The 20,330-nt window shown below is 40.3% G+C and overlaps 1 protein-coding gene across 5 annotated transcripts in view; it reads left to right on the top strand.

The window, feature by feature from the left end:
- Positions 1–20,330, top strand: part of TTC39B (tetratricopeptide repeat domain 39B) — a 129,763-nt gene that overhangs the window by 59,942 nt on the left and 49,491 nt on the right. For all 5 annotated transcript variants that reach the window (XM_086685338.1, XM_086685335.1, XM_025922071.2 and 2 more), the window contains 5 exons: positions 5,879–5,974; positions 10,013–10,123; positions 12,537–12,668; positions 13,642–13,718; positions 17,155–17,222. In XM_086685338.1, coding sequence (XP_086541464.1) covers positions 5,879–5,974; positions 10,013–10,123; positions 12,537–12,668; positions 13,642–13,718; positions 17,155–17,222 — 484 coding nt within the window. The remainder of the gene's footprint in view (positions 1–5,878; positions 5,975–10,012; positions 10,124–12,536; positions 12,669–13,641; positions 13,719–17,154; positions 17,223–20,330) is intronic.

Below are 20,330 nucleotides of genomic sequence, written 5' to 3'. Positions count from 1 at the left end.
AAAGATATACAAATGGCCATTAAGTAGCTAAAAGATGCTCAACATCCTTAGTCATTAGGTAAATGCAAGTCAAAACCACGATGAGATACTGTCACACCCACTAAGATAGACAATTTTAATAAGTGGTGGACAAGATGTGGAGAAATTGGAACTTCCCTACATTGCTGGTAAGAATGTAAAATCACATAGTTACTTGGAAGAATGGTCTGGCACTTCTTCAAAATGTCAAACATTAACTTACAATACGACTCAGCAGTTGTCTTCATAGGCGTATACTCAAGAGAAATGAAATATATGTCTACATTAGAACTTGTTCATGAATTTTAATAGCATTATTCAAAACATCCCAAAAGCGGAAATAGCACATATATCCATAAACTAATGAAACAGTAAACAAAATGTTATATCCATACAATGCAATATTATTTGGCAAAAAGGAATGATGTACAAATATATCAACATGTATCTTGAAGACATTATGCTGAATGGAAAAGCCAGTCATGAGAGACCACATATTGTATAATTCCATTAATATGAAATGTCCAGACCAAGAAAAATCTGCTCATATTGAAAGCAGATGGGTGACTGCCTAAAACAAGAGATGGAGGGGGAAATGTGGAGTGACAGCTAATGGATGGACAGTTTCTTTTGAGTGACAAAATACACATTGTGGTGATAGTTGCACACCTCTAAGAACATACTAAAAGCCATTGATTGTATACATTAAATGGGAGAATTGTATGGTCTGTGAATTTATATCTCAATGAAGCTGTTTAAAAACTTAAAAAAAAATAAAGCAGTAAAATCAGGGCAAGAGAAGGACAAATGTTCCACCATACTCATACCTGTATTGAGATACAATGTATTGTTTTTCTTAGGCTCTGTCAACCTAATCACAGTATTTTTCACTAGCTGAAAATACATTTCTTTTAACTTCTGAATATAATACCTTGCATAGGAGTAGAACAGACAAGTCATTCTATTTGGTTAAATTGTTTTTTTAATCTTTCTTATTTTTTAAGTAATGCCACGTGGGGCTTGACCTCATGACCTTGATATCAAGAGTTGCATGCTCTACTGACTGAGCCAGCCAGGTGCCCCTTGGTTAAATTTTTTTTTTTTTTAATTTTTTTTAATGTTTATTTATTATTGAGAGACAGAGACAGAGCATGAGCAGGGGAGGGCAGAGAGAGGAGGAGACAGAATCTGAAGCAGGCTCCAGGCTCCGAGCTGTCAGCACGGAGCCCGACGGCGGGGCTCCAACTCTCAAACCGCTAGATCATGACCTGAGTAGAAGTCGGACGCTTAACGGCCTGAGCCACCCAGGCGCCCCTAAATTTTTAACAATTGTGCTCACTTTGGTGGTACAGATTATAAAACTGAAGTGATCTAAGGATCGTTTTGCATGGAGGATATCTGAACGTCAGAGCAGTGTTCCATATAATAGAAACCTTTAGTAAAGGAAATAAGATCAGACCTGAATAAATGTGTATAGATGTGAAAATGTAGTATTGTAGAGATAGTGTTAAAAAAAAAAAAAAAAAGCCCAAAATTCAGGGGCGCCTGGGTGACTCAGTTGGTTCAGCGTCCATTTTCTGCTCAGGTCACGATCTCTTTGTTCATGAGTTCCAGCCCCACATCGGGCTCTGTGCTGGCAGCTCAGAGCCTGGAACCTGTTTGGGATTTTGTGTCTCCTTCTCTCCGCACCTCCCCCACTCATGCTTGCGCGCGCTCTCTCTCAGAAGTAAATAACATTAAAAAAATAAAAAACACAAAAACCCCCAAAATTCAACCCAGTAAATTTGAAGATCTAATTGGCTTCATTAAGAGATTGATGAATGGGGCAGCATCCCATCTAGCAAGTAGAGGAGTTGTAAGAAAAGGGAAGGTTTTTATAGGGAGAAGGTGGGGGCCAGAAAGTTATTAGCAAAGAAAAGGATTGTTCCAGATGAGATTTCTTTCCCTTAGGAGGAATAGTGACAGGTCTTATCATGCAGATGACCTCATCGTCCTCTGGGGGATGGGGAATGCCCTTCTGGCCACTCAGTGATGCAGACTCATCGGCCCCAGATGGGGAAATTTCCTGACCGACTGGTTAAGACTGCCTTTCTGGGGGAGGTTGAATCCAGAGTTGGATTAGTTATTAAACCCCAGTTTGGGACTCAGCCTAAGTGACGCCATTTTGGGCCTGTGATTTTCGTTTTAACAATGTCAGAGATTTATTTATCAATGAGGAAATCAGCAAGATGTTAAAACTGGTTCCAAGAGCATTTGGGTAACTGAAGAATGTTGGAATAAGGTTTTTTATTATACGCAAAATTTACTAATCTCCTGCAAGGCAGTAAAACCATAACCTTACCAAATTATCTGCATAATTACCAGACCAAAAAATCTAAAAGTTCGTCTCTTCTGTTACTTAATGTGAACCTTAATTGGTAGTAAATAACAAATCAAGCAAAGGTATATATGCCTTACAGAATTCCTGGGATGCTTGGGTCTCTCAGGCAGTTATGGCTAAGCCTCTGACTCTTGATTTCTGCTTAGGTTATGATCTCATGGTCTGTGAGAATGAGCCCCGCATAAGGTTCTGTGCTGACAGTGTGGAGCCTGCTTGGGATTCTCTCTCCCTCTCTCTTTACTCCCCCCTCCTTTCAAAATAAATAAACATTTAAAAATAAATTAAAAAAAAATATTCCTTGGTGCGCCTGTTACTGCTCCAAGAGCGTTGAGAGGATGTGTGCTCTTCCTTTTGTGTTATTTCCAAGCCAAGAGTAGCTGAAGGATGAGTTATTCATTGGTGTTGGGATAATTGCCTATCCATGTGGGAAACAATTAAATTTAGCTCTCACTGTATGCAAAAGATTCCAGATATACTCCTGTCATTTTCTCTCTGTATTGGAAGCATTTGTCATAAAAAAAGAAGAAAATAGGTTCTTGATGAAATATGATGTAGTGTAGGTGAGTGAATTAGGTCTACATCAAAAAATACCGTTGAATAAAAAAATCAGTTTGTAGCGTGATATACTTACTGGGATATTAGTACAAATTTTAAAATACTGTAGAGTTTCTGGGACTTCATGGACATGTATACAAAAACATAAAGGACTAGAAGGATCTAATCTAAACTTTTATACCTCTGAATATGTGAATAAAATCTAACATTATTAGTAATTAAGTTGTGCTAAATTCAAGTCTATTGTGTCTGGTGAAGACACTGTAATTGTAACTCTCAAACATGCAGCATTTACCTGGCATAGCGGGCTTGAATTTAGCAGAACTTAATAAATTTCAGTGTTTTATATATACGGTATGTCATATATTGTCAAATCACTGGGGCAAAAGATGTGGTCTTTTACAAATTATCTTGGGGGGGCGCCTGGGTGGTGCAGTCGGTTAAGCGTCCGACTTCAGCCAGGTCACGATCTCGCGGTCCGGGAGTTCGAGCCCCGCGTCAGGCTCTGGGCTGATGGCTCAGAGCCTGGAGCCTGTTTCCGATTCTGTGTCTCCCTCTCTCTCTGCCCCTCCCCCGTTCATGCTCTGTCTCTCTCTGTCCCAAAAATAAATAAACGTTGAAAAAAAAATTTAAAAATTATCTTGGGAAAAATGCCAAAGATTAAAAAATACACAGCACTCTCTTGTACTATATATTCAAATTTTGTAAGTAGATAAAAAAATTGAATATTAAAAGGTAATAGCACTGGCAAAATTATGGTATATAATGTTTATGGAGGGAGGTTGTTTCTAAGTATGCCCTCAAAATCAGAAATGTTAAAGGAAAATAATTAGTTTTCATTAAATAAAAATTTCAAAATTTGAAATTGAGGAGAATTTTATAATTAAAACTGAAGGTAAATGGTACAGTAATTTCAGAGACCATGTTTTGCTGGCCCTTATAAATAAATCTGTAATAGAACAGTTGGGCAAGAGTGGTCCAAATGGATAGATGACCTTTTGAATAGCTCTTTTTCCTTTTTGCTCCTAAGCAGAGGTAGCTGTCGCTGCCCTGGAGTCTGGTTTATGTAAGTGCTCAGTGCTTCCTCTATTCTGGTGAAATAGTCTTGTGATGGAAAATAACCAGCCTAAAGTACATTTCTTCCTAGCTGTGGTGTTTTCTTTTCTCCTACCACCCACATCCAACCACCTTTGTAAGAAGAACCTTGATTTTCCCCTAACCTGATGTATAAAATTTGGGGAACTTGATATATTCAAGACAAGATGAATGTTGAATATAAAATATTACAAGGTATTGGGAGGTCTGAAAGGTGGGCTATAATCAAACTCCACTTAACTGAGGGCATTGCACATCTTAGAATTAAAAAAAAAAAATAAAGCTTTCCTAAAAGGACAGTCAATAACCCTTTTCTCTCTAGGCTTGGGTACAGTTAAGAACGGAAGCAGGAGGCTGGTGATTCTATTACAATACGGGCGTTGGGGGCGGGGGGAGCTTATTCTTACTCCATGAAAATTTCCTTTTCTAGCATGGCCCCGCCTCCATGTGTCTGTGGTGGGAGCCCTGGGTCTATGAAATGGCCTAAGCGTCTGCCAACCAGATCAGTCTCCACCTCCTGAATGTTACTGTAGAACTCTGTGGTGTATATATAATGAGAAATGAAGCTGTTTTTAAAAAGAGGATCCCTAACAAAACACACGCTCTTTAACTCAAGAATTTATCCTCAGGAAACGATCAGGCAAGTCAGTAAAGAGCTTATTACAATATTGTTTGTAATTGCAAAACATCGGGAGCAATTTACATGCCCCCAAAATAAGGGGCGGGTAACAAATTATGTTACAGTAACTATAAGAAAAGATTCAGGATAAATTAAACATACAATGAAGGAAACTAGAATATATCACCCCAAAATATGCCTGTTTGACCTGTAAATCATTTTGAGCTGAAGGCAATCTAGAAGGAGCAAACACTGTAATAGCTCTCCCTTTTCTGCCTAAAGGCTGGAAATAAATTATCCTTTTACTGGAGAAAGACATTTGTATCTGCAAGCCTTTGAAAGTGACCCTTATCTTCCTAGTTACTTCATCGTTTTCTACCCCTACCCCAGGCCCTTTGTCTTGTCAGTTTTTCACAGATTTGAAAACTTCCTGCTGGTCTTCATTCTCCTGTGAAGGCCCTCGTGTACTTATACCAGTTCAACAAAATTTATATGCTTTTCTCCTGATAATCAGTCTTTGTCCATTTTATCTTCAGACCCAGCCAGGGACTCTAAGAGGGTCAGAGAAAAGTTTTTCCTTCCTTTCAATAATATTCCATTTATTTTTATGGAAAAAAAATTTTTAAACATTTATTCATTTTATGAGAGACAGAGAGAGACAGAGCCTGACCGGGGGGAGGGGCAGAGAGAGAGGATACAGACTCTGAAGGAGGCTCCAGGCTCTGAACTGACAGCACAGAGCCCGACATGGAGCTTGGACTCAAGGACCGTGAGATCGTGACCGTGAGATCATGAGCCGAAGTTGGACGCTTAACCAACTGAGCCACCCAGGTGCCCCTCAATAATATTCCATTTTAATAAAATATAAAAATATCTGTATAGATTTACTTGGGAAAAGTTCTGGAAGTATATTTATATACAAGATACAATGTTGTCTTGTTGTCTTTGGGTGGAGAGCTTTGGGGGAGCTGATTTTGGTTCATTTTTTGTGTGTGTGTACTAGAAAAAAAAAGTTATTTTATTGGTGCTGTGTTTCAGGAATGTTCACAATGTAACAGTAGATAGATTTTTGTTACTTGATTTTCCGAATTGATTAGAAATGGAGGTGAGATGTACTAAATAATTGGAGGGCTTATGTTGTATACTTGAATTTATGTGGTCTTTTCCTGTAAGACAAAGAAATAAAAACCTCATTCTTTTTTTATTAATAGGTTTTCTCGCACAGATATGGCAGCAAGCAGCCAACCCTTTGCATCACTTGACACAAAACAGTCCACTGGACGGCACGGATCATCTAACGTGAACAGGTGAGGAAGAGGTGCAGGTGTTTTAGGGATGTCGGCAGAGGGGTCCAAGCCGTTGGTGAATTGTAATGTTGATGTTAGAACAGGGCTTTGTGTTTTGCTGACTGATGTCCATTTGACAAAGTAGGAGGGGGAGACGGAGCTGCCAAGGGGCTCTGAAGAGGTGGCCCTGTCAAAGCAAAAGGAACACAACTAAATGACAACATTTGGGGCAGAGGTCTCTTTTGAGTCTTTTATTTAAACAAGTTTTAGATCATTAATTTCACATATAAAATAATATAACCACATTGCCAGGCATTGAAGAAAATGGAAGAAAGGAGAAACAGCCACCGTAAATATGACCTCTTAAACACAGACTGTTATTTTGGTGTATTTCATTCTAGTCTTTTTCCTCAGCATGTATCTTTTTTTTTCTTTCTTTTCTTTTCTTTTCTTTTCTTTTCTTTTCTTTTCTTTTCTTTTCTTTTCTTTTCTTTTCTTCTTTTCTGTCTAATGTTTACTTATTTATTTTGAGAGAGAGAGTGAGAGAGTGTTAGCACACACAAGTAGGGGAGGGGCAGAGGGAGAGGGGGAGAGAGAGAATCCCAAGCACGTTCCTTGCTGTCAGCACAGAGCCCAACGCAGGGGTTGAACTCACCAACTGTGAGATCATGACCTGAGCTGAAATCAGGAGTCGGAAGCTTAGCCTACTGAGCCACCCAGGCACCCCCTGGGCATATGCTTTTTGATATGGATGCAACCATAGGGTTTTCATTGAATATTGTAGTATGATTTTTTTTTCTACTTAATATTCTTGTAACCTTGGCTTAAGGAGCATTTTAAGAAATGTTGAATATAGAAAATTCAGGAAATATAGAAAAGCACAAAGGAGAAAATAAAATGTGTATTACCATCACTGTAACTTTTTTGTGTTTTGATATTACTTCTTTTTTTCTTCATATATAGAGATACTGATTTTTTATTAATTGGGATCATATTAAATATCCTATTTAGTAACCTCATTTTTTATTATTATTTTTTGCCCTGCCCCTCCACCTTTTTTTGTAGTCTGCCTTTTTTTTTTTTTTAATTTTATTTTTCCCTAATCTCTATACCCAACGTGGGGTTTGAACTCATAACCCTGAGATCTAGCGTCACACGCTTCACTGACTGAACCAGCCTGGTGACCTGCTTTTTGACAGTTAATACATCATGACATTTTCCCTGTCCATTAATATTTTTTGTAATAATTTCACATTGAATTGCTAAGTAATGTTTTCTTTTCCTGCCCATTCTCCAATTAATGTAACTAATTGTTTCTTTTTCAAAATGTATGTTGTTCCTTTATCATTTATGATCATTTATTGAGGCAACCCTGTTAAAGCTATGCTTTAGTACCACGAGAAAGTGCTTTTTATCTGTCCTTACAGGTTTATTGAACTTTAAGTTGTACAGTAGATCTTTAGCATTTCAGAGTCTGCATTTGAAATCTCAGCTATTTGTGAGTGTGTTCGTAACACTCCTGAAGTTGGCAGCCTGTCGCAAGACTCAGCTCTCACCGTACAGAGACGGGGTGCAATAATTTGAAGATTGATGAATGGAAATGAGGTTGAAAATAACTTCCGAGGATCTTTAGGCATTTATTTTTCATATTACTCTTTCATTCCATATGTCCCTGCTTATGGAAATCTGAGCTTTCTTTAGAAGTAGGAGTTTTCTCCCTCAGAGTTAACCTCTAAGTCATCTGATAGTTTCCTAGGTAACTACTGCATCAACATTTATAGGTCTTCCTTGACTTATGATGGGCTTATGTTCCAATAAACCCACTGTAAATAAAAAATCCATTTAATACACCTGTCCTGTCGAACATCATAGCTTAGTCTCGCCTACCTTAAATGTGCTCAGAACACCTACATTAGCCAGCCTGCTGCTAGAAAAGTAACTGAGGTGGGATTGTGTTTTCACGTTTGAAGACATGAATTTGGAGAGGTTGGTGGCATGGAAATTCGACTTTCAGTACTTTTAAATAAATCATCATAATGCTCATTTACTTGCCGTAATATTTTCCTGTTAAAAGTTGTTACACAAAACATTTTGGAGAGGGCTCTAATTTTAAAGAGCAAAACTTCTGTCAGTCATAAATAACGGGTAATTTTTTTTTTTTTTTTTTAATTTTTTTTTTTTCAACGTTTATTTATTTTTGGGACAGAGAGAGACAGAGCATGAACGGGGGAGGGGCAGAGAGAGAGGGAGACACAGAATCAGAAACAGGCTCCAGGCTCTGAGCCATCAGCCCAGAGCCCGACGCGGGGCTCGAACTCACGGACCGCAAGATCGTGACCTGGCTGAAGTCGGACGCTTAACCGACTGCGCCACCCAGGCGCCCCTAACGGGTAATTTTTAATAAAGGGTAAAATCATAATGATTATACAAACATAAAAACGAACGCATGTTAAAGATTTTGCTTAACTCATTAATCAGTGAGGGAGCTAGGCGGATGTTATAATAGATTCAAAGGAGAAATCCAAAACAGCACAAATTTATATGGACTTAAGGAACGTTGAAATTAATGTCCGAAGTCAGCAAAACTAACTCCTTACATGAAGGAGAAAAGGTCATTGAAGCTGCCTACTGAGTTTACATGTCTGTAGACAACAGTTACTTTACATTGCTATCAGTTACTTATGATTTACAGAGTTGCGATGCAACACTAAAAAAATACTGATTAAAAAATGGTTGGAGGACCTGAATAGATATTTTTCCAAATATCTATTTGGACCCCTATGTTTATTGCAGCATTATTTACAACAGCCAAGATATGGAAGCAGCCTAAGTGTCCACAGATTAATGGATAAAGAAGGTGGTGTATATATGTACTATGGAATATTACTCAGCCATAAAAAGGTTGAGATCTTGCCATTTGCAACAACACAGATAGACCTGGAGGGTATAATGTTAAGTGCAATAAATCAGATTGAGAAAGACAAATATCATGATTTCACTCACATGTGGAGTCTAAAAAACAAGTGAACAAACAAAAAAAATGCAGATTCAGACTCATAAATATAGAAAACAAACTAATGGTTGGCTAGAGGGAAGGGGCATGGGTGAATGGGCAAAATGGGTGAAAGAGAGTGGGAGATACAGGCTTCCACTTAGGGAACAAATAAGTCATGGGCATAAAAGGCACAGCATAGGGAATATAGTTTATAATATCATAATAGCATTGTATGGTGAGAGATGGTAGCTACACTTGTGAGCAGTTAGCATAACTATAGAGAAGTTGAATCACAGTGTTGTATACCTGAAACTAATGTAACATTGTGTGTTGACTATACTCAAATTAAAAAAGAAAACACAAAGGGCCTGGGTGGTTCAGTCCGTTAAGCATCCGACTTAGTCTTAGGTCATGATCTCGTGGTTTGTGGGTTCGAGCCCCACATCCGGCTCTTTGGTGACAGCTTGGAGCTTGGAGCCTGGTTCGGATTGTGTTTCCCTCTCTCTGTGCCCCTCCCCTGCTTGCGTGCATGCACTCGTTCTCTCTCTCTCTCTCTCTCTCTCTCTCTCTCTCTCTCTCTCTCTCAGAAATAAAATAAACATTGAAAAAAAAACTAAAAAAGAAAACACAATGTGCAGAGTTGCAAGACAGTTCCTGTAGAATCAAAAGCAATCTGAAGGAGTCTCTTCTACAGTCTAGATGATAATCAGCTTTCCACTGAAGCACATTTTTCCCCCTGCGTAATCAAACTAAAACATAATAACTTTCCCTGTCCTATAAATCAAGGTAGTTCCCACCCTTGTGGTCTTTGTGAGGGCTATCAGCCTTATTTGTTGATTTATTCCATCCTCATGACATTTTCACGAAGGTGGTGGTATTCCCATTTTACAGATAAGAAAGGCTTTAGAAGGTTTCAGAAGGGTTAGAATCCCAGTCTTTCTTTCTCCAAAGGGTACATACACACACACACACACACACACACACACACACACACACACACACCCGCAACAACTTCTAATAGTAAAAGCTATTAAAATGCTATGTATTTTTTTCTTGATCCTTAGGTCAACATCAGTGAAGGTGGATCTCAAGTGTGGCCTAGAAGAATGTTCAGTGGCATTGAACTTATTTCTGAGTAACAAATTCACGGATGCCTTAGAGTTGCTTCGACCATGGTAATTAACTTAATTTCTTTTAGATAAAATACATTTTTACAGACGTTTCTGATGAGTCTTTGATATATTGCTTGTCAGTCAGCATATCTGCATTGCCGCCTGAATATTTCTAAGCTAATTTGGTTGAGACGCCTTACTTTTGGTCAGTTTTAATACCCAGTTAAAAAAAAAATCTGTTTTTTTTCCAAATTTAATCAGTAGAAAGTTTCTGATTCTCATATTTTAATTTCTATATGTGTTCAAATATTGTCGTCTCATATAGTTTTGTGGAGTTTCATTTTGCTCTTTCCAGTGAGATACTTTAATGGATATGCCTCTAAAGCTTAAATACCTTTGACAGAAGTTCCCTTTGAAATGGGGATGGGAAGAATTAGAATATACTAATCTCAAATGTTAAAAAGAACTTTTCTTTAAAAGAAATTTAAGATAATAAAAAATGTTATTGGGACTCCCTGTTTATGTGATAAATAAGTTAAGCAGTTTAATTTCAGTTGATAATACCTGTTAATTGTTCAAATGTGGCAGCAAACCTGTGCTTAGCCCGTTTACTAGGTGTCACCTTGAGCACTGTCCCCAACTCCACAGTGTGACTGTAGCTGGACAGGAGTAATCATACCTTGTGCCTTCAAACGCAACACTTAACTTGGATGAAACTTAGACCTGCTAATAACAGTTTTCTAGAAGGTTGCTCGGGTACAACAGCGGAAATCTCCTTTCTTTGGTCGGTAGAGTAATGTGAATCTGATCATGGACTTTCAGTCCTCCTACGCTCATTATGGTGAGTGTTGCATAATGTATAGAATTGCCGAATCGCTATATTGCACACCTAAAACTAAAATGACATTGTATGTCACTACCTACTTCAATAAAGAAAATGAAATTACCTCCCGAGAAGCTGGTGTGGTAGTTCTATTAAGATGTAGAAGAGCTGTGATCACATAGTATTTCAGGGGTTAGGACAAGAGGATAAGAGATGATACAGCCCGAGAAAATGGCCCCGTGTTGTCTCCAACACTGTCCACCCTGCCTGTCTCCTGCCTCGTTTCCCTCTGTCCTTCCCAGACCCTCAGACTTCTTTCTCTGTCCATCTTCTGTCTCTGCTTCCTGGTCTTCCTCCTCTTTGCCTGCCTACCTTTTTCTGTTTGTCTCTCCTCTCTCAGCCTGCCTGCCTGCCTGTCTCCTTCACTTTTTATTCACACAAGACCCCACTCTCCTCTGCCTCAGACACCCCAGCTGGTGGTAACATGGAATGACAAGAAGTGATTGAGTGTTTTATTTAGTCAAGATTCTCTCATCTTGATGCATGTTTCACTGTTAAACATAGGTTTTCCCACTGCATACTTTTTTTTTCCCCTCTTGGAGCTTTTGGTTTAAAATGTGAGGTTTAAGACCACAATAAATGATTAACTTTGGGCTGCTGTTACTCTTTGTGGTCTTTTGAACAGCCAGTGACCTTGCTATTCAGGACAAACTGCAAATTACCGAAGGATGTTTAGAGTATTTCCATGAGGGAAAAGAAGAATGTGGCTTGCGTTTATTTTGCATAGCAGCGGGCTGTGGTGGATGATATTTGAATTAAAAACAAAACTGCGCATTAATATTTCAAGTCTTGTAAATAACTAATTGAGTCTTGTAAATAACACGATGAGAAGTTTTGAGAAAAGAGATGGTAAGGTTTTCACAGTCTGAGAGTCTGGGATGTGTCATACCTTAAGACTAATTAATGCTCGTAAGAGTCTAAGCAGTTCTTCCTGATAATTTAGTAATTTGAATTATCAAGAACTTTATTCAGGAACTGTGGATAATGGGATTAGATTACATACGAAGTCTGGAATGTACTTTCGTCTGGGCCCTTTGTGGCCAACCTAATTTATTGCAAAAGTCTTGCTTCCCTTTGGCCTCCAGCTGGGAGTGGAGATGAACCGGTTTTAAAAATGGGTCTTTATCTTTCAAAAAATATATCAGAATCTCTCTGTCACAAAATACATTTCCAGTGGCCTGTATTTTAGTACTTCTATCAACACTAAAGATAGGAAGTAGATTCCCGGTGTTTGGGAAAAATTGATTTGCTTTGAAATGTTTTCTACTAAAAGAGTCCGCAGGCTGCCCCCTTGTGCTGAAATGGGGAAAAACAATTGTCAGCTTCTGCTTCAGCCTGGAACATTCAGTGCTGCCTGCATGGGCGTAATTTGGAAAGTCCTTGATACTTGAGTTTTTTTTTTTTTTTTGGGGGGGGGACGTGTCTTTCACAGTCTATATTATTTCAGTGATTATGGTGAAGGAGTAAAATTTATCGCTATACAAGTCATGATATGTTTTTACTAGGATTTCTTCTGGTCAGTATCAGACAAGACCTGAATGCTCTTAAACTGCATTGAAACGTATTAATTCCTTTTTTTTTTTTGCCCCCCAGGGCTAAGGAGAGTATGTACCATGCCTTGGGCTACAGTACTATTGTGGTGTTGCAGGCCGTCCTGACCTTCGAGCAACAGGACATCCAAAATGGCATTTCTGCCATGAAGGATGCATTACAGACCTGCCAAAAGTATGAACTGAGTAATTAAATACTTGAGATGCAACTACAAACCTTTATGTCTGTGTGACAGAGTGAGCGTGGTTTGCCTGATGGAAAGCTCTGTTTGAAGTTGGCCACAATTGTAGAAGGGACTTGTACTTCCAAGCCTCTTGGCCTCACATAGTTGTATCTAATAGAGTTGAAAGTTCCTGTTGGGAATTATAGAAGATTCTTGTTTGGCCAAGCAGTTGGCATCTGTGCCTCCACGGGTTTTTCCCTCCCCCCCCTTTTTTTTTTCCCATTGGTAACTTCAGTCACAGCAAGCATCTCCCAAGGGTCTCCGTGGCGCAGATGAATTCAGCTCCTGCCTGCCAAGCCAGGCCAAGCAAGGAACTCTCTTTTTTTATATGGGCGGATGCTGCCTGTTCGGAAGGGAGAGTTTTATTTGTCTAAAAGGACATATCTGGACACTTCTGGTTGGTGAAGATGAGATGGATTTTCAGTTTTATTTTAATCTTTGCTCTGTGTGTATAGCAAGACCCCAGCAACAGCTGTTAACCAGCACTGGTGACACTTAATGTGAAACTATATCCTCATGGAATTATGTTGCAACCCTGCAAATGAAGAGTTTCCCAATATCACACTCTAAGTCGATTCTTAACCTGTGGGTGCCTCTTACCAGAGAAATACTGATTTCAGCATCGTACAGGTGCTTGGCAGGGCTAGTGTTCATTGTGTTGTGTGAGTTTGTCCACTCACGTGTCCAGTAAGTGTGGATGGAGTGCCCACAGGAGATCGGCTCAGGGCTGGGTGCCGGGTACACAGTGTTGAAAAGGGTGCTCTCTGCCCTTTAGGGTTTAGAGTTTGAGGTTTGCAGTTCCTCCTTGGTAACTCTTTGGTATGACTGAGACTGAAATGAATGTCCAATGAAAGTGAACTCGGCCTGATTTATTATTATTTTTTTCTTTCTATTTCCCACCGCCCTTCTACTTTTTCTCCACAGATACAGGAAAAAATGCACAGTTGTGGAATCGTTCTCAAGTCTTCTTTCTAGGGGCTCATTGGAGCAGCTGACTGAAGGTGAGACTCATTTAAAAGATTAATGTTTCCCTGTCTTGGGAAGGTTAAAACGTGATCATACTCCTAAAATTCAATACTTAAGCATATAATGTAAAGTAAATGGGGTATCTTTTTCTCTTTCCCACCATAACTCACCCTGCAGGGGTGACCACTGTTAATAGTTGGGTTAATGGCTCAAGATTACCCACCTAGCGGAGCAAGGTTCCATCTGCCTTTCTGTAAGCCACAGCTCTTTCCGTTGTACCTCACACATTTTCTTGTAGGCTTGTAGTAAAGGGAACAGAGTGTTCATGTATGGCTGAAAGAGACATCTTGAAAATAGATGCTGCTGCGTTCTTACCTTTTTATAATGTCTTTGACATGACACTTTAGAAAATCTGGAATAAGGTAGGAGGTTACTTCTTCCTAATTATTAAAAAAATAAAACAAACGAGAAGATGCTACTATATACCTGTTAGAATGTCCATAATCTGAAACATCAAAAACACCATGGTTGATGAGAATGCAAAATTGTATAGCTACTTTAGGGGAGACAGTTTGGCAATTTCTTACAAAACTATACATGCTTTGTTTGGCCTTACAAACCAGTAATCAGTCTCCTCAATATTTACACAACGGAGCTGAAGACTTAGGACCAGCACAAAAATCTGCACGTAGATGTTTACAGCAGCTTTATTTGTAATTTGCCAAAACTTGTCAGCAACCAAGATGTCTTTCAGTAGGTGAATGGCTAAATAAACTGTGGTGCATGTAGACAAATGGACGATTAATTAGTGCTAAAAAGAAATGAGCTATCAAGCCACAGAAAGACATAGAGCAACTTTAAATGCGTATTACTAAGTGAAAGACGCCGATCTGAAAGGGCTACGTGCTAGATGATTGCGAGCATATAACATTCTAGAAAAGGCAAAACTGTAGAGACAGTGAAAAGATCAGTGGTTGCCTGGGGATGGGGTGTAGGGATGAATAGGTAGATGGAGCACAGAGGATTTTTAGGGTAGTGAAAAAACTTTGTATGATATCATGATGATGGCTACGTGTCTTTATACATTTGTCCAAACCCATAGAATGTACAACACCAAGAATGAGCTCTAATGTAAACTGTGGACTTTGGGTAGTTATGATGTGTGAATGGAGGTTCATCAATCGTACCACTCTGGTGGGGGATGTTGATAACGGGGGAGGTAATGCATGCATGGGGCAAGGGATACATGAGAAATTTCTGTACCTTCCCTTCAGTTTTTCTATGAATCTAACACTGCTTTAAAGAATAAAGTCTTAATTAGAAAATAATAAAAATAAATGAGCTTGTGACTATAGCATATTCTGAAAAACAGGTTAATTTAGACTTTTACATCCAAAGCCATGCTTAATTAACATTTTAATGCAGGCTGAAGATATTTCCTTCAGTAGACTAAGGAGTTTATGATTCAGAGATGTTCTGGTAAGGTACCTACTCATAAATGCCAAATGGCTAATTTTGAGAACTGAGGAATATAAATCAAACAGAGTGAAGGAACAAGACTTTTATAAATTAAGTTGCATTTTATTCCTAATGAGTTTGGCTGTCACTGCAACCCAAACAGACTTTGTGTTCAAGGAGGCATGTCAAAACATTGTAGCTTTAGTATGTGATTTGTTTTTCCTCTTGGTAATTTTCATTTACATCCTTCAGTGGCTGGTTGTCTGCAGGAGTGAGTATATTTAATTAAACTTTTCGTGGGTTTAACATGGAACACACCCATTCTTCTCTCGTGCCTGGCGTATTGCCCTGAATGTTTTTCAGATTTCCTTTGAAAATAGATATGTATATGCAGTACTTAGGATGGGAAAGGGATTTAACATGAAGGATACTTCCGTATAGTCTACAGAGTTCAAATTTTCTTGACCTTTCAGCTCTGTCTTCTCATTATGTCCTTGAGCTGCTCTTAGATTTGTCCATTTTTAACTTAACCCTGATACGTCTAATCCTTTGGATGCTCATACCTCTGCACGGACTCAGCGTTGCCTACTGAATCAAGCCCAGCCTCTGACGCTTAAGGTTGTCCATAATTCAGCCCTGACTTACCTTTCCGGACTCATTTCACACTCCTGCCTTTACACACCTTGTGCTCTCACAGGGCCTTCCCCGCACATGCCCAAGCCAGCAATCTGGGGTACTGAGTAGGCTTTCAAAGTGGGAAACTCCAAACTGTTCCCACTTTGTTACAAATGTACATAGAAAGAAGAGGAAATTCAGGTGACTGTAAAAATCGAAGACTGCTTTTATTCCTCTGAACGCTGAGTAAATCCAGAGGGCCAAGGGTAGTAATCGTAGCGAAAGTAGCAAACAAAAATGGAGCGCTTACTCTGAATAGTGAGCTCTGCTTGCAGCACCTCGCTTGATTCTTCAGCTGTGAAGTAGAGACATTATGAGCTGGACTTTATAAATGAGGTAATGGACGGGGCGGTGGGCGGGATGACCAGCAGAGAGAGGAGGGATGACCCGAGGGAGAGGTGAGCTGACCGCAGATGAGGAGGGATGACCGGCAGGGAGAGGAAGGATGACCGGCAGGGAGAGGAGGGATGACCACCAGGAAGAGGAGGGATACCTAGTACACGGCAGAACCTTTCCCCTAGCCCAGGCTGTTAAATACGCCAAGCTCGTTTCCTTAAGTAAAATGCCAATTTGCATCCCATGGATAAAACAGGAAGCTGCTGATTTTGTTTACCCAAAAACGCAAAGGTTTCTCTCCTACCCTAATCTCTGCAAGTACAAGGTATTGTTTAGGAAGATGGGCCATGTGTTTTGGGGCACTCCATCTGTCCCTGGGATATACATAGCTTTACACCGTCCTTTTTGTGAGTGCCTTGTTCCTGTGCTAGATCTCTCCATGATCAAAATAGCCTGACGTGGTGCTGATGCTGACTCTTTTTATATCACGTCATGACTTGGCACTCAGGGCCGTACTTTTTTGCAGAACTCCAGAGAATTGCGTTCTCTCTTTAAGGTAATAATGTGTCTGATCATCACCATGACTATCATACCTTCGTATTTTGGAAGCTAGGATTCACAAACAGAAGATTGTTTTTTCAGTCTTTATAACTGTGTTAAACTTACATGTTAGTGTTAAATAATTTTCTTTTTAAGTGCTTTTAAATTTTGGTTTCTTGTTGTGAGCTGAGTTTGGGGCTCTGGCACCAAGTGCCTGACTCGTTGGAGTTCTATTTGAATGGGGCCAAAGATGACTTCCTTAAATCATTTTACACATTCTAGAAAAATCTTGCTGAGGGTCTGAGAACTGAGGTCATCATCCTCCTTTTGTGGAAGTACCAGAACAAGCTAGATTTTTGTGTCTCCCTTGGGTTCATTGATCTATCAGTCTTTTCTGAAATCTCAGAGCAATGACTGTGGACATAGGATTTTCCTTAATATAATTTTATTTGTTTTTAATAGAGGAAATGCATGCCGAAATCTGTTATGCCGAGTGTCTCCTACAGAAAGCAGCACTCACGTTTGTGCAGGTAATGAATGTTTGGCTTAGAATAAGTATTTCTGGGGAAGCCTGCCAGCACTACGTAGAAAAAAATGTGGCTCATTCTATGTCAGTGCTTCAGTTCTTTTGACTCAGAGCTGTAACAGAAGATACTTGCCGTTCTGATAAACTTGGGCTGAAAAAAGACCCCAGGGAGCTTTGTTCCTACACAAATGCCCTTAGAGTCTGTTTTGAATTTCAGTCTGTTGGGAACCACTGCCTTGTAAAGAAACTGTTTTGCAACCACCACACCTACTTTCTGGATGCTTCTCTAGATGAGAAGCGTGAGATTATCCGTCTTTGCTTTTCCTAATGGTGAGGGCTACACGGGGGATGGCCTGGGCAGAAGACACATCTTCATCCTTGGCCATTCCCTTCTTTACACCAGCTGCTTGAGCAAAGCTCAGGTATGCATGCGTTGAGCGCTAGGCTTTTCATATATAACTTTGGATTTTATTTTTCCCCTTTCTATTCTCATTCCCCTTTCTTACTTTTATTTCTTCCTATGGAAGAGTAGATTTAAAAAGTTCTAAACCTAACAATGAATACCTTTCTTTTGGGACATTTTAATTTTATCTCTAAGAACTGTTAGGGCCAGTACCTTGCCTAACATTTTATTTTCCACCACTTGGATTTTAACCTCATGGCCCCATGGGTGGCAGTGATGGATATAGTGGGGTAGAGGTGGGGTCAACATTGTAAGGGGGAAGAAATGCAATTGTAAAATTGAAAATCTTACTCAATTACAATGTTTTACATTGTATTAAGAGTTGCTTTTCTTTTTTCTTCCTTTCCCTCCCCTTCCCTCCCCTCCCCTCCCTCTTCCCTTTCCCTTCCCTTCCCTTTCCCTTCCCTTTCTCTTCCCTTCCCTTCCCTTCCCTTCCCTTCCCTTCCCTTCCCTTCCCTTCCCTTCCCTCCCCTCCCCTCCCCTCCCCTCCCTCTTCCCTTTCTCTTCCCTTCCCTCCCTTCCCTTCCCTCCCTCCCTTCCCTTCCCTTCCCTCCCTCCCTTCCCTTCCTTTCCCTCCCCTCCCCTCCCCTCCCCTCCCTCTTCCCTTCCCTTCCCTTCCCTTCCCTTCCCTTCCCTTCCCTTCCCTTTCGCTTTCTCCTTCTCCTTCTCCTTCTCCTCCTCCTTCTCCTTCTCCTCCTCCTTCTCCTTCTCCTCTTTCTCCTTCTCCTTCTCCTCCTTCTCCTTCTCCTTCTCCTTCTCCTTCTCCTTCTCCTTCTCCTTCTCCTTCTCCTTCTCCTCTTTCTCTTTCTCTTTCCCTCTCCTCTCCTCTCCTCTCCTCTCCTCTCCTCTCCTCTCCTCTCCTCTCCTCTCCTCTCCTCTCCTCTCCTCCTCTCTCCTCCTCTCCCCTCCCCTCCCCTCCCCTCCCCTCCTTTCTCTTCCTGGAGGCTTACCCCTTAAGTTGGGTTCTGGTTTAGTAAAATTGAATCAGTCTGTTCTATGACCCTGTTTTCTAAAACCCTACGTATTCTGAAGGCTGGTTGAAAACTGCATTCTTACTGCTTCAGTGAACATAATGCTGGTCACGGAGGTCCCCAGTTTTTCTGATGTGTTTTCCAAATGGGGATTTGGCAATCAAATCTGGGAGTTGCAGGCTTACTTTATTTGTGGGGACTTGTAACTAAACATCCGGCAGATATGCAAGCCTCTTCCCTCCTCCTCATGCCTCCATATCCAGTTTAATGGTCATGCTTCTCTTACCATGCTTCCTCTTCCTTCTCTGATTGTTCTAGTGGGAGTGTTCGTCATCTCCCCTCTAGGCTGCATGGCAACCTAGCGACCCTCTGACTCTAATTTCTCTTATCCTCAGCTCATTGTTCATTGTGCAGCCGCGTCCCCTCTCAGAGACGAGAATCTCACCTTGTCATCTCTCTGCTTTAGCATCTCGTAGCTCTCACCGACTATGGCAGTGGTTCTGTATCAGAATATCAGAAGTGGGGGAGGTTTCAAACTAAACGGGTGTCTTCTCCCAAATTCCCTATGCGCCCCCCCCCCCCCCTTACCATGTGCTCAGATGCTATTGGCAGGTATGTATGACGCATACCTGAGTGGCATGGGTAGAGGTAGCTTTGTTACTCCTTGGTTTTGCGGTCTTTGCAGTAGCTTCTGCAGCAGCGCTGGGTGACGTAAACACAGATGGCCAAGTACACGCCATGATCTTTAACGCCTCCTTGCCTTTCTACTTCAGTTTCCCTTTGCTTGCGAAGCTCACATCTGGTTTGCCTTCCTTCCTCTGGCCCCATCCTAATCATTTTTTATGCCTTAAGCGCCTGTTGCTTTCAGGAAGCTTCTATGGGCCTCTCCTTACCCCCCTCCCCTACTTTGTGCTCTCATGACCTCCTGTGCATATCTCTACCCATGTGCATGACTCTAGCCCTTAGCGCCTTTTATTGCTCTTGACTGATTTTGCATGCAGATGGCAGGTGTAAAATAGGCATTCAGTCAATGTTTGGTGAATGATGAAATGAAATATTATTATTGGAGGCAGATTTTAAAGTGATTTGAGAAATTCTTTCCTGGCCAGTATTGGAACTTGTGCAAGCATAAGCCTCCTTAAAATGAGAAGATGAACACTTATGTTGCATGGTGAATTTTGTACTTATCAGTGCTTATAATAATTTGAATGTTAAAGGTTTAATAATTAATGAAACTTATATACTAAAATAAGTTTTTCCCTTGCTTCGGAAGGATGCTGAAGTGCACAGTGAATAAATACCAGAGCAGCTTTCCATTATCAATAGGCTAAGAAAACATCGTCCACGGAAATGGGAAATAGGGGAACTGTCTCCAGTAGCTCCATCTGTTGACTAACTTCCTTTAAGCAGTTTTGGATATAATTTGTTAAGAGATTCTCTTAGAATCCTGGAATGTTGACCCTGAAAATGACATTCATTTAGGCCCCCTGCCTCAATTTTATGGTTGATGACCACGAGGCAAGGAGAAGTAAAGTGATTTTTTTCCCACCAAACAAAATTGCATATTAGTGACAATCAGTTTAGAATCCAGATCAATAATTTTTGTTTTGGAAATATGTATTAGTGAAATTTACAATGTTAAACAGATTGAGTGCTAAAGTACCCTGCAAAAGAAGAA

Source organism: Puma concolor, chromosome D4 (assembly GCF_028749965.1).
Source record: "Puma concolor isolate L17-30 chromosome D4, mPumCon1.1.hap2, whole genome shotgun sequence".
In the NCBI taxonomy this organism is placed as follows: Eukaryota; Metazoa; Chordata; class Mammalia; order Carnivora; family Felidae; genus Puma; species Puma concolor.
The sequence above is the reverse complement of the archived record's forward strand: the minus strand, read 5'-3'. Positions and strand labels throughout refer to the sequence as shown.